At 34.0% G+C, this 13,394-nt stretch overlaps 1 protein-coding gene and 1 pseudogene across 2 annotated transcripts in view; both read left to right on the plus strand.

Moving 5' to 3' along the window:
• Positions 1-13,394, plus strand: part of RPAP2 (RNA polymerase II associated protein 2) — a 99,572-nt gene that overhangs the window by 42,634 nt on the left and 43,544 nt on the right. For both annotated transcript variants that reach the window (XM_042997876.1, XM_007073425.2), the window contains exons 9-10: positions 4,027-4,109; positions 7,164-7,244. In XM_042997876.1, coding sequence (XP_042853810.1) covers positions 4,027-4,109; positions 7,164-7,244 — 164 coding nt within the window. The remainder of the gene's footprint in view (positions 1-4,026; positions 4,110-7,163; positions 7,245-13,394) is intronic.
• Positions 11,702-11,860, plus strand: LOC122241580 (annotated as a pseudogene).

Consider the following 13,394-nt stretch of genomic DNA (forward strand, 5'->3'; position numbering starts at 1 on the left):
AGTAAGTGTACAACTCGTTGAATTATCACAAAAGAACACAGCCTTGTAATCATTACCCAGGCCAAGAAATTTGAGTAAAACAGAGGCCCAACTATGTCTCCTCCTGATTATATCCTCTTTCCAAATTGAATAACTATTATAATAACATACATTAGTTTTGTCAATTTTGAACTGTATTAAATGAATTCACATAGTATATATTCTTTGGTTTTCAATTTATTTCATGCAACATTATGTTTGTGAGTTATTTATGTTGTTCCATGCGGCTATACTTCATTCTTTCATTGCTGCATAGCATTCCCTTATAGAAATATATCCCAATTTATTCATATTAATGGGCATTTAGGCTTTTCCAGTGTGGGGCTGTGGTGTCTGAGCTTTCTTGTTTATATCTCTCTTCTAAGGTATAGGTATTTATGTTGGGTATGTATATCATTTTGGGGTCATAATATATGTGTATATGCAACTATACTGGATAATGCCAAACAGTTTTCCAAAATGTTTTTGCAGGTTTATATTCCATTGCCACTATATGAGAGTTTCCATGACTCCACATTCTTTACCAGTACTTGATATTGTTACTTTTCACATTTCTGGTGGTATTACTTTTTGGTTATAATACATTTCTCTGATGATTAATGAGTTGTGCACTGTTTCATTTGCTTTTTGACCTTTTGGAATGTCTCTTTTGTTAAGTATCTTTTCAAGTGTTTTTCTCATTTATCTGTAGGAATATCCAGGTATTTTTTTCTTACTGATTTTGTAGGAATTCCTTATTCAGGATTCAAGCCCATTTTTAATTGAGTGTATTACAAATATTGTCTTCTACTCTGAGACTTGCCTTTTCACTCTCATTAATGATATCTTGAGTTCAGTTTATTAATTGTAGCCTTTAATGACTTTTCTAAGAAAATAATCTTTGTTTAGCCCGGGTTATTTCATCTTCTAGAAGCTTTGTTTTTCCTTTCATATTTAGATCTGCAATTCACTTGGAATTGATTTTTGTTTATGATGAGAATGGGTCAGATTTCATTGTTTTCCTTTGAGAAAATGTGTTTACATTAAAGTTTGAGAAGCACTATTGATTTTTGCAGGGTGGGGGGTGTTGTTCGTTAGTTACTGAGAAAGATGGGAGAGATGGGTCAGAAATCTGTCACCATAATTATGGTTTGATTATTTTTCCTTTTAGTTTAGTGAATTTTACTGTTAGTATTTTGAGACCATATTATATGGTGTTAAAAAAAAAAAAAAAGATTGTTATGTCTTCCTGGTAAATCAAACCTCAGTATTATGGAGTGACTTTTCTCTACATTGATGATTTTTTTCTCTTTTACTCTACTTTGCTGGCATTAGCATTCTTCATTAGTATTTTCAAGGACTATCTGCTTTTACTTAGGCTGGTAATCTTTATTATGTGGAGAATTTAGCCTATTTACATTCAGTATCCTAAGTGATATGTTTGGGCTTAAATCTCATCCCACTCATTGCTTTCTGCTTGTCCCACCTGTTCTGTGTTCTTTCTCTCCTTTCTTTCTTTGAATTAAATATCATTATTTCATTGTTTACCCTCTGTTAGCTTGTTTTAAATGTTATTTTACTAATCATTAAGTGGTTACTGTAAAGAGTAAAACTTGAATTAACTGAATTATTATAAAAGTCTAATATAAGTTAATTTTTTTTGCTTCCTTAACAGTCCCTTAGAAACTTCAATTCTATTTACCCTCTCTTTCCTTATGTGCTCTTGTTGTCTATTTTTATTCTCTCTGTATTTTTTTTAATATATATTTTTTTTATGTTTATTTACCTTTGAGAGAGAGAGAGAGAGAGCACAAGTAGGGGAGGGGGAGAGAGAGAGGGAGACAAAGAATCCATAGCAGGCTCCAGGCTCTGAGCTGTCAGCACAGAGCCCGATGCAGGACTTGAACCCATGAACCATGAGATCATGACCTGCGCCGAAGTTGGACACTTAACCAACCGAGCCACCCAGGCACCCTTTGTCTCAGTATTTTAAATCATGTAAGATTATTTATAGTCAATATTCAGTTGGAGTTACCCAATTAATTACTCTTCTATTGTTTTTCCTTCCTGCATCTCTATTCTTCCATTACAGATTATTTGTCTTGGGCCTGAAGAATATCCTGTATTTTGATTAGTGCAGTTTGCTAATGATAAATTTTCTTAGTTTTTGTCAGAAAATTCTTTATTTTACTTTCATTTTTGAAGGACATTTTTCTGGGTATTGAATTCTAGATTAGCATTTTTTTCAGGCAGCTGAAAATATTTCTTTGTCCTTTGGCTTTCATTTATTTGTCTTATTGCTACTTCTTTGAAAATACTGTTTTTCTTCTGTTAGCTACTTTTAAGATTTTTTTGTCTTTGGTTACTGTCAATTTTAGAATGCTTGGCCTACATGTGATTATTATTGCATTTATTCTTTTGGCACTTGTAATACTTGAATCTTAATTTGGTTTCTTTATCAGTTTTGGAAGAGTCTCAATTATTATCTCTATAGATACTTCTTCTGTCTCATTCTTCCTTTCCTCTCTGTCTGGTACTCCAATTACAGACACGTTAATCTTTTCCACTGTATCTTCTGTGTCTCATATTCTTTTGTGCTTTGTATTATGTATGTATGTGGGAGGGGGTGTTAGGTGTGACTGTGCTTTATTCTGAATAATTTCTAAATCACTATTCTCTCTTCAGTCTTTTTTACTATATTATTAAATATATTCATTAAGTTCTCACTTTAGAATACTGTATTTTTCAGGGTGCCTAGGTGGCTTAGTCAGTTAAAATTGATTTCATTTGGTTCAGGTCATGATCTTGGTTTGTGAGTTCAAACTCCACGTCAGGCTCTGTGCTGACAGCACAGCACAGAGCCTGCTTGAGATTTTCTCTCCCTCTCTCTGCCCCTCCCCTGATCACATGTGCATGCATGCTCTCTCTCAAAATAAGTAAATTTAAAAAAAAACTGTATTTTTCAGTTTGAGAATTTTCCTTTGGTTCTTTTATATAGTTTTCAGTTCTCTACAGAAATTTTCAGTCTTGTCATTTTTCTTTAAATACATCAACATAGTTATTTTGAATAAAGCTGATAACTTCATCGTCTGGATTCCCTGGGGGTTGTTTTCCATGGGCTAAAGTTTCACATTTTGACCATGTTGTCTTGTTTTCTTATTGCTTTATTATATGGCAAACATTGTATATTAAAAATTACAGATAATTTGAGACTGAAGTTAAAACAGATTTATGTTGGCTTCTAGCAGATGATTTGTATTTGTCCCACATCTTGCTTAATCCAGTCATGGATTAAAATGATTTAAAGCTGGGCTTCAGTCTCTGTAAGAGCCAGTCTGTTTCCTATTCATTCTTAGTCTTAGTAGTCCTTCTAAGTCAGGCTTTGGGGGAGAGAGTTGTCAGTACAGTCTCGGCATTCCCCAAGCTCTAATGCTTATTAGAAGATGCTCAAGTTCTCAGTATCTGAATTGCTTCTTTTGGAATTAGTCACTGCCTTTCTGGAATTACCTTCTCTAGAATCTCTGGCCATAATTATTTACTGCCTTGTTAGTTCTGTGATGTTTTCAAACAAATATGGGTATTTTCCCAGTGTTTTTTCAGTTCTCAGCAGGAGAAATGGTTTGAATTACCTTGTCTGCCATTTCTAGAAGTGGAATTCCCCATAATATATTTATACTATTTGCTAATTTTAAAACTTTAATCTCCAACATTTGTAGAGCATTTATCAGTTTACAAATTTCTTTCATGTACATTTTCTCATTTAATAAAGAAGGTATTAGCATCCCTTTATACAGATGAGAAAACACTCTAAAAAGTAGGCATATAACTTAAGTTTACATCAACCTAATGACTGAAGCAATACTCAAATTTAAATCTTCTAATTCTCAAGTCTAGTTTTTATTCTGCCATTCCCTAGGTGTAAACTTTTGTTTTAATGTTTATTGTTCTTATCAGAGAAAGAATGTACGTTTATGATTTTGCTTTGTTTTGTTTAAAAATGTGATTCAGCAAGATCCCACCTTTCCGCTGATAGATTCAAGTTCTCAGAACCAGATTAGAAAACGCATCGTACTTGAAAAGTTGAGTAAAATGTAAGTATATAATTGTCATTCCACTTTTACAATATTTTGAATTAATTTGGTATTTGTAGGTTCATAATTTAGATTAATTTCTATCCTTCAATTTTGAACAGTTTGAAAAATGTGAAAAGTTTACATGGATGTCTTTGCCTGAGAAATTGGAATTTTTAAGATATATTGCCAAGGAAATATTGAAATTAAGTTTTGTGCAGAAGACACAGAAGCACATAATAAAAGTTGAGAATATGGGAGTAGAAAACCAAACTATGTCACCTCCACTTAATAATCCAGTGAAGTCAGGGAAAAAATATCAAAGCTAGACCATTTAAATACTGATTTGTGGTATATGTGTCATATCAGTTTCACATGTGAATGAAACTTTATGAAGTTTTAACGGTCTGTTAACTCACTCTGCATACATATTTATTTATAGAACCATTTCACACTCAGCAACTTAAGAGTTTTTGTTCAAGTCAACTTTGCACTTTAGTTTTAAGCTTCCCGTCGTGGAAATTATTTTTCTTGTAATTGCCCAGTGATGAATGACATTTAAAAAATTGTAATCTTGATTTGTCTTTCAAAGGAAGTTTGAAAAATCTTTTTTCCAGAGGTGTAAGAGCTGTCTTGAACTTTTAAATCTCCACTTTCTTTCTTGAGGAGAAAAACGTAAGGGTGTTTTCAGTCATTGTTTAAGGTGTGCATATGGATTAGGGGCACCTGGCTGACTCAGTCGGTACAGCATGTGACTCTTGATCTCAGGATTATGAATTCAAGCCCCATTTGGGTGTAGAGATTACTTAAAAATAAAATCTAAAAAGTGTGCATATAGATTAGTCTTAATTTTGTAGTAGTTCAAAACTAAGAAAAACATAATCTTCTGGAAGCCTTGGTATTTTGAGCAGCTTGCTTCTGTAAGTTTTACATTTTAAATAATTATTTAAATTAATATTTGTTGAGTGCCTGTTATGTTAAGCTTCTCATAGACAGTAAAGCTGTTTTTAGTTTTGCCTTTTATATGGTCCTATACTTAGACATTGTTTCTGTGTAATATTAGGTTAGAAAACAGTAAAAGTCACCATCTGTCTGATTCATAGGACAAGAAGATATCAATCCTTGACTGTAGTTATATAGATTTTAAACGTTAGTATGGATTATTGATACTGGTATGTAATCAGTAGATAAGGATTTATCAGAAAATAATTTTCTAGACATTTCAGGTAATGAAAGCACCCAGTTTTAAATTTAAGACCACATAGCTATGCCATTGAAGGAATTCTATTCCTCCTGGATTTTGGCTGCAATAGAAGATGACAAAAGGAGCCCTGCCAGAAGACCAAATTATTGATAATAGCTCAAGAACTAAATGTGAGAAGAGGTGGAATAACTTTAAAGAGAAAGAAACACAAAGAACACTAAAAACAAAATAATTATTGACACAGAGGTTTTTTTGGTTGTTTATGCAAGTAGTTGAGGTTTTCTTTGTTATAAAATGAAGATATTTTTTAAAATAATAAAAAAATAAAAATAAGACCTTTTGGTTTTTGATTAGAACAAACCAATTGTAAACAGACTTTTTTTTTTTGTTTTTTGGATAACTGTAGAAAATGAAATATGTACTGGGTATTAGGTGATATTAAGGAAGTGTTAATTTGGTTAGGTATGATCATTTTATTATGATTTTGTAAGAACATGCTGTTGTATTTTTTAAAAAAGAAAGAAAATGCTGTTGTATTTAGAGATAAATAAGGAAATATTTTGGGATCAAATTACATGTCAAGGATTTACTTTTTTAAAATTTTTTTTTAATGTTTATTTATTTTTGATAGAGAGAGAGAGAGAGAGAGAGGGAGGGAGGGAGGTACAGAGAGAGAGGGAGATACAGAATCCAAAGCAGGCTCAGGCTCCAGGGGTCAGCACAGAGACCCATGTGGGGCTGGAACTCACAGACTGCAAGATTATGACCTAAGCCAAAATTGGTACCTCAACTGACTGAGCCACCCAGGTGCTTAGGAATTCACTTTAAAATGGTACTGGCAAGGAGAGGAAAGAAGGAAGAAAAAATGCAGTAAATATAACAAAATATTGGGAGGTTGAATTTGGAAATAGATATAGAGTTGCTATTGCTGTTTCCTCTGTTTTGAAATATATCTGAAACTTGCATAATTAAAAAAGTCATACATACTTATTGCAGCAGATTGAGGCAGTGCAAAATTGTATAAGAAGGAAGATAACCTATAATCCCTAGTAATGTTTTGATGTTTATCTTTGATGTATACATGATGTATGGTGTGTGTATATTCATTCCCTTTGGTTCTCTCCGTTATAGTATAAACCTGGAAGGAATGAAACGTGTTTGAAATACACAGTATGTCAGATACAGTATCATTATATATAAGTTTTTATAAAAATGGGGCAATACTCCATAGGCATTTTTCACTTAATATACCATATTTTTCCACATTATAAATACGTAGATTTATATTAAAGGTTTTATTATATTCCATTATATGGAATATTTGTATATCATAATTATATGTGTATATCATTATTTATGATCATCTGTTGATGGACATTTGTTTCCATTTTTCACTACTAAAAATATTTCTGCGTAAGCAACTTTTTTATGTTATCTGATTATTTCTTTAGGATAAATTTTTTCCTAGTAAAACTCTTGGGTCAAAGACTAGCTGCATTTAAAACGTTAACATATATTGTCAAGTTGCTCACTAAAAAAGTACTAATTTTTACTCCCACCATAAGAATTTAATAAGGAGAAATAGGCCACACTCCTAACTTAGTCTAATATTCAAAAGTAAAGGTAAGAAAAACCCAAGACCAGAATACAGATAGTAGCCAAAACAATGTTTCTCAGTGTCTCGTACTGTAGCATAGACTGTGACTTGGACTTATATCCTTATGACTTCTCAGCAGTCAGATCCTAGCTTAACTGCCTCTACCTAAGTGCCATTCTTACGTATGGAAAATCCAGACTTAGGCAAACCTCAAAGAGTATGTGTGTATAATTAAATTATATTTTAAAAGAAACGTAATTTTTTTTATTTTCAGAGTGCCTGGACTTTTGGGGCCTCTTCAGATCACATTAGGAGATATTTATGCACAGCTTAAAAATCTCGTTCGAACTTTCAGGTTGGTGTTAATATTACAGTTTTCCTTCTCAGTTATTTTGACTTCATGCAGCTGTCTTGCAGAATCCATAGGTAGACTGTGTTACCCACTGATATATCACAGCCGCTAACTCAGGAAATAAATGGGTAAGCCCTGGCATGCTGCCATGGCCAACTGCTCCATCCTAGGAAATCCTGTGGGGGCTAGACTAATAAAAAGCATAGCTCCTGGCTGGGTTTGCCCACACTGTTATTGAACAAACTTGGATAAACTCATCCTAAAAGGAGCCAATAACCGAAAAGCATTTGGAAAAGAGAAAGGAAGAGATTTATTTTGGGTGCCAGCAGCCAGGGGAGGTGGCAGGCTTAAGCCTTAACAACCAGCCTCTCCACCAACAAGCACACCTAGAAATTTATAAGGAGAGGTTTTGAGGGATACATGCAAGAAAGCAGGCAGGGAGCATATAATAATGGGTCAGGGTTGGTATGTGTTCAGCCCATGATCGTGGGCAGGGAAGGAAGGGGTCATGTGGGGTGTGGTCTTCTAGCATTCCTTTGCTATCAGGCTTTTCTGGTTGGGCAGTTTGTATGCTCTGGGCCTTTGCAAAACACCTTCATCAATGTCTCAAGAAAGTGCAATATGAAAAAAATACAGTAAATTTTAATTAAAGCATGTTTTAACTGTTGGGGTCTGTAGATGAGCAAGAGGGCTTTCTAACAAAGGCATGAATAAAGTAAATGCTTACCTTCAGTGTCTTAGATCTAAGAATAGTGCTCTGTTTTCTTCTCCACTAAACATGACTTTTATCTTTTATTAAATTCAATACCTTATTTGTTCAGACTTTGAATATAGTTAGTTTTGGATAGTTTATTTATAGAATAGACTAAAATTAAGAAGGAAAATAAGGTCTCACACAAAGGTGGTTAGCCAGGAATATACTGGATCTTATTCAGTAAATATATATCTGATGACCAGCACTGTGGTAGGCACTATGAGCAATACAAAAGAAACATTATGCCCACCTCAAGGAAGAACTCTCCTGTTAGAGGATAACTTGAGCACTGTGAACAGTACAAAACCATGGGTAATTTAATATTGAATTGCGTGGAACAGATTTGAAGTGATAAAAAGTATTAAGAAAGAAAGAATAGGGAATATCAATTGTGAAGTAGAGTTGGGATTTTTCTAAAACTGTCAAGGTAAAAATATTCCCAGGCTATATCTGTATTCTCTACCAAGAAGCATAAGGATAAACCTCTAAATATGCTATTGGTAGAGGTGCACCAAATACACATTTCAGCCAAATGCCAGTGACCAAATATGAAAAGTAGTATTTGCCGGTAGCTAAAACCAGATAGCACCAACATAGACCAAACTTCTAGAGTAGGAGAATCATTTCATCCAATAAATAAATTATCACTATGGTTTATTGTTATCAGAAGTAGCAATATTTTAGAAGTTTAAAATTAAGGTACAGAAATAATTTCTTGGCATTGTTAGCTATTAGATTTCTCTTGTAGTCACTGTACCCTATACCAGTAATACCAAATATCCATTCACTTTCAACTAATGCGTGTAAAAACAACACTGACCTTTTTGTGTGCCAGAAAGGGATTCAGAAAACTGTTTTTCAATAAGGTGTGTACTAGCAGGATCTAAGATTCATAGTTTAGACAAATCTCAAAAAACTTTATCTTCCACCTCTAAAAAGGATCATTTGTACCACTTCATGTTTAAATACTTAGCTTCGTAGACTCAAGACTACAGGAGGGTTTTTTTCTTTCTTTTTTTTTTTTCTTTTTTAATATTTATCTATTTTGAGAGAGGGAGAGCACGAGCAGGGTAGGGACAGAGAGAAAGAGGGAGAGAGAGAATCCCAAGTTAACTCCTCACTGTCAGCACAGAGCCTGATGCGAGGCTAGATCTCACAAACCATGAGATCATGACCTGAGCCGAACTCAAGAGGTGGACACTGAACTGACTGAGCTACCTAGGTGCCTGAAGAGTTGTTTTAAAACATTCTTGTGGAGTCTTTTCCTGTGAAGCCTGACTAAACAGAATGTGTGTGGGGTGCCTCAATTTATTCAACATTTCTGTCTTAACATTTTTATTATCTTAATTAGAGATTACAATGAGATTATTTCATATCTGTTTACATAATTTAGGTATTTTTCAACTCAAGATATTTTAAAGTGACATTTTTTAAATTCATCATCACAAGATGCCAAGAATTGCCCAATAGGAAATCTTGAAAGATTTGTAACTTAAGTGGAAATAAAATTTAAATGTAGCTCTTAAAGCTATTAAAGAACAACCAAGTCAGTTTTTAAAGATCTAATTGGCATTAAACAGTGATTAATGAATTAGGTAGCATTCCATCTAACAAAGAGAAAGATGATCCAAGGGAGTGTACAAATTAGAAGGCTTTTATAGGCAGAAATGGGGCAGGATAAGGAAGTTATTAGAAAAGAAAGGATTGTTTCCGGCAAGGTCACCTTCCCTTAGAGGGAAAGGCAAGGGGTCTTACCATGCATGTTACCTCATTAGTGGTGATCAGAAAATTCTAGACTGATTGGTTTAAAACTCTATTCCTGGGAGAGTCTGAAACTACAATTGGTGTTAAGTCTTGGTGGGGTGAGCATAAGGAACTCCATTTGGGACCTTTTGTTCCTTTTTAACAATGGTTCTTTTCCTTTATATATACATAATACAGTTCTGCAAAGATTGAATTATGATGACAGGTAATCTCTATTATTCTGTCTTAACCTTATTTGAATTTATATAAACATTTCTTCCAGGGCACCTGGGTAGCTCAGTTGAGCGTTCAACTCTTTTTTTTTTTTTTTTTTTTTTTTTAATTTTTTTTTTCAACTTTTTATTTATTTTTGGGACAGAGAGAGACATAGCATGAACGGGGGAGGGGCAGAGAGAGACGGAGACACAGAATCGGAAACAGGCTCCAGGCTCCGAGCCATCAGCCCAGAGCCTGACGCGGGGCTCGAACTCACGGACCGCAAGATCGTGACCTGGCTGAAGTCGGACGCTTAACCGACTGCGCCACCCAGGCGCCCCAGAGCGTTCAACTCTTGATTTCAGCTTAGGTCATGATCTCACAGTTCGTGGGTTCAAGCCCCATGTCGGGCTCTGCACTGACAATGAGGAGTCTGCTTGGAATTCTCTGTCTCCCTCTCTCTGTGCCCCTTCCCTGCTAGCTCAGTCTCTCTCTCTCTCAAAAATAAACATTAAAAAAAATTTTTTTTTAATTTTTTTTCCAAGATAACAGCATTCTCCAGAAAGCAATCTATTTAATGTATTTACTCTTTGAATTAACTGTTAATCTATTTAGCTAAATAATTAAAAATTTTTACTAATTGTTTTATACATAAACCTAATGGTTTTCACAGGCATCATTAATTACTGCGACATTTTATTTTTCTGACTGACAAAAACACATAAGGACTTTTTTACTTCATCTAGAATGTTTAGATTTGAAAGTGAATGTTCAGTTAATAACAGTAAATGTGAATGACATGATTGTTCTTATTACTGAGATTGTTAACACTTATTAGATATCATGGAAACTATGCAATCACAAGATCATTGATCACACACAAATGTAAGAATGCCAGAAGTGATGATCAGATTGGCCTCAGCCTTTGGAAGACTGACTAAATATTTTGCCAAATACCAAGACCAAAGTCAAACTTCTCTGCATCGGTCTTAGTGATGAAGAGAGAGAGGTTTGTTTTCTATCACAGAACCATGCACCCAAAAGAAAAACAAAAGTGTTTTTCAGCTGTCTACACTGATGATAATGTTTGAATAGATGTATACAATGTGAAGTACAACTTTAGGATTTTTTCAGGATTTATCAGGAAGTAAGTATTGTATTAACAAAAAGGATAGCTGAAGGAAGATGAAGACTCTCACTGATTTTTAAAGAAGTTGTTATGCAGTTTCTTGCAAACAGTGTTTATTTAATCACCATTCTAAGGAAACTAGAAAAGTCACTAAGACATATCATAAGAGATATTAGAATGAGACTTTTGATCTTTAACTACAAATACTAATTTTGTGCTTAAGTTTTACTCTGCTCATTTAGAATACATTAACAATTTAATTTACTCTGACTATATTTTCTAGTGCTGTTTTTATATAAATCTAATTGGATATCTTCTTTTTAAAAAAAAAAACTATTCATAGGGGCGCCTGGGTGGCTCAGTCCGTTGAGCGTCCAACTTCGGCTCAGGTCATGACCTCACAGTTTGTGAGTTCGAGCCCCGCGTCAGGCTCTGTGCTGACAGCTCAGGGCCTGGAGTCTGCTTTGGATTCTGTGTCTCGCTCTCTCTCTGCCCCTCCCCCGTTCATGCTGTGTCTCTCTCTGTCAAAAATAAACATTAAAAAAAAAATTTAAAAAAACTATTCATAGGTTCTCTGAACTTACTAGAAACCCTTGGAAATATTAGGCTACAAATGCAATCGCTTCTCGGCCTTTTGGCTAAGATCAAGTGTACAAATGCAAGATTGCCCATTAATACTCTCATATGCCCTAGGGATTTAGGAATTTCAAATTGGAAACCACAGTCCAGGCCATTATTTTTGGCCTTCCAAAGCAGCCCCAGTAATAATGTTTGGTCCATGTCAGTACGTGTAGTCAGTATGGTACTCTATGTGCCAGGTACTTGGCATTTACATGTTACTTAATTTCCAAAAATAGTGACATTATCCTCATTTTACAGATAAGAGATGAGAGGTTAAATAATCTCAAATCACACAACTAGTATAGGCATACCTCCTTTTATTACCCTTTGCTTTATTGCTTCACAGATACTGCTTTTTACAAATGGAGGGTTTGAGGCAACCTTCCATTGAGCCAATCTATCCATGCTTTTTTTCTAACAGCATTTGCTCACTTTATCTCTGTATCATATTTTGGTAATTCTCATATTTTAAACTTTTTAATTGTTATATTTGTTATGGTACTCTATGATCAGTGATTATAGCTCACTGAAAGCTCAGATGATGGTTAACATTTTTTAACAATAAAGTATTTTTAATTAAGGTATGCACGTTGTTACATTAGGCATAATGCCACTGTGTATTTAATAGACTACAGCATAGTGCAAACATAGCTTTTATATGCACTGGGAAACCAGAAAATTCATTTGCCTTGCTTTTTTACAGTATTCACTTTGTTACAATGTTCTGAAACTGAACCTGCAATATCTTTGAGGTACACCTCTGGCTGAGTATCCTCTAAAATCAAGAGGATAGATCTTTAGTGTTATCACCACAAAAAAAAACAAGGGGGGGTGTGAAAATGGTAACTGTATGTGGGGGGATGATAGGTTGATTGTGGTGATCATTTCACGGTGTATGCATAGATCAAAACAAGTTGTACAGCTTAAATATATACAATTACTATGTCGATTATTCCTCAGTAAAGCTGAAAAAAAGTTTTTTTAATATGCCATTGTGTCCCTCAGTAGTCATTAGTATCAAAGATATATAAAAAATAAGTCATTTCATTAATAATTTCTCTAAGATCCCAAGTAAGAACTGTATTTGAGAGGGTTCTGTTACCTATGAAACTAAGTCTTCTGTGTCATCTAAGCTAGCTGAGATGCAGTGTTCATCAGTCCTATAAGAGGTAGCTAACAGACTGCACATAGGGGACTTTCAAATGTCGTTTTCTACTTACAATTTATAAACTATTTTATCACCTTTTTCTGTTATTCCTATTGTGTAAGCCTAAGTTCTTTCCAGTTACTTTCTGCATTATTTACATTAAAATAAAACCTATGTGAAACAATATGATATCTGAGATTTGCTTCCGAAGTATTTACACTAGGGTGATGTTGAATATGGGGTTGTGTAGATGAAACATGATCGTCCAGGAGTTGATCATTGTCAAAGTTGTGATGAGTATATGGAAGTTTTATATATGTGTGAAATTTAATAAAATGGTAAAATCAGCCAAAAAATTATGCATTGTTTTAGTGTTAGGGGATGTTTTAAAAACCTTGATGTTAATTAAGCTAAAAATTAATTAGCTTAATTAAAAATATTTACTCTTTAGTACCTACAGGTCAGTATTTATAGCTTTAATAAAAATTGCTTAAATTGGCTTTGCTGCTTTTTAGGAAATGTCAATTACTTAGAGTACAGAAT

The sequence above is a fragment of the Panthera tigris genome, chromosome C1 (assembly GCF_018350195.1).
Source record: "Panthera tigris isolate Pti1 chromosome C1, P.tigris_Pti1_mat1.1, whole genome shotgun sequence".
NCBI lineage: Eukaryota > Metazoa > Chordata > Mammalia > Carnivora > Felidae > Panthera > Panthera tigris.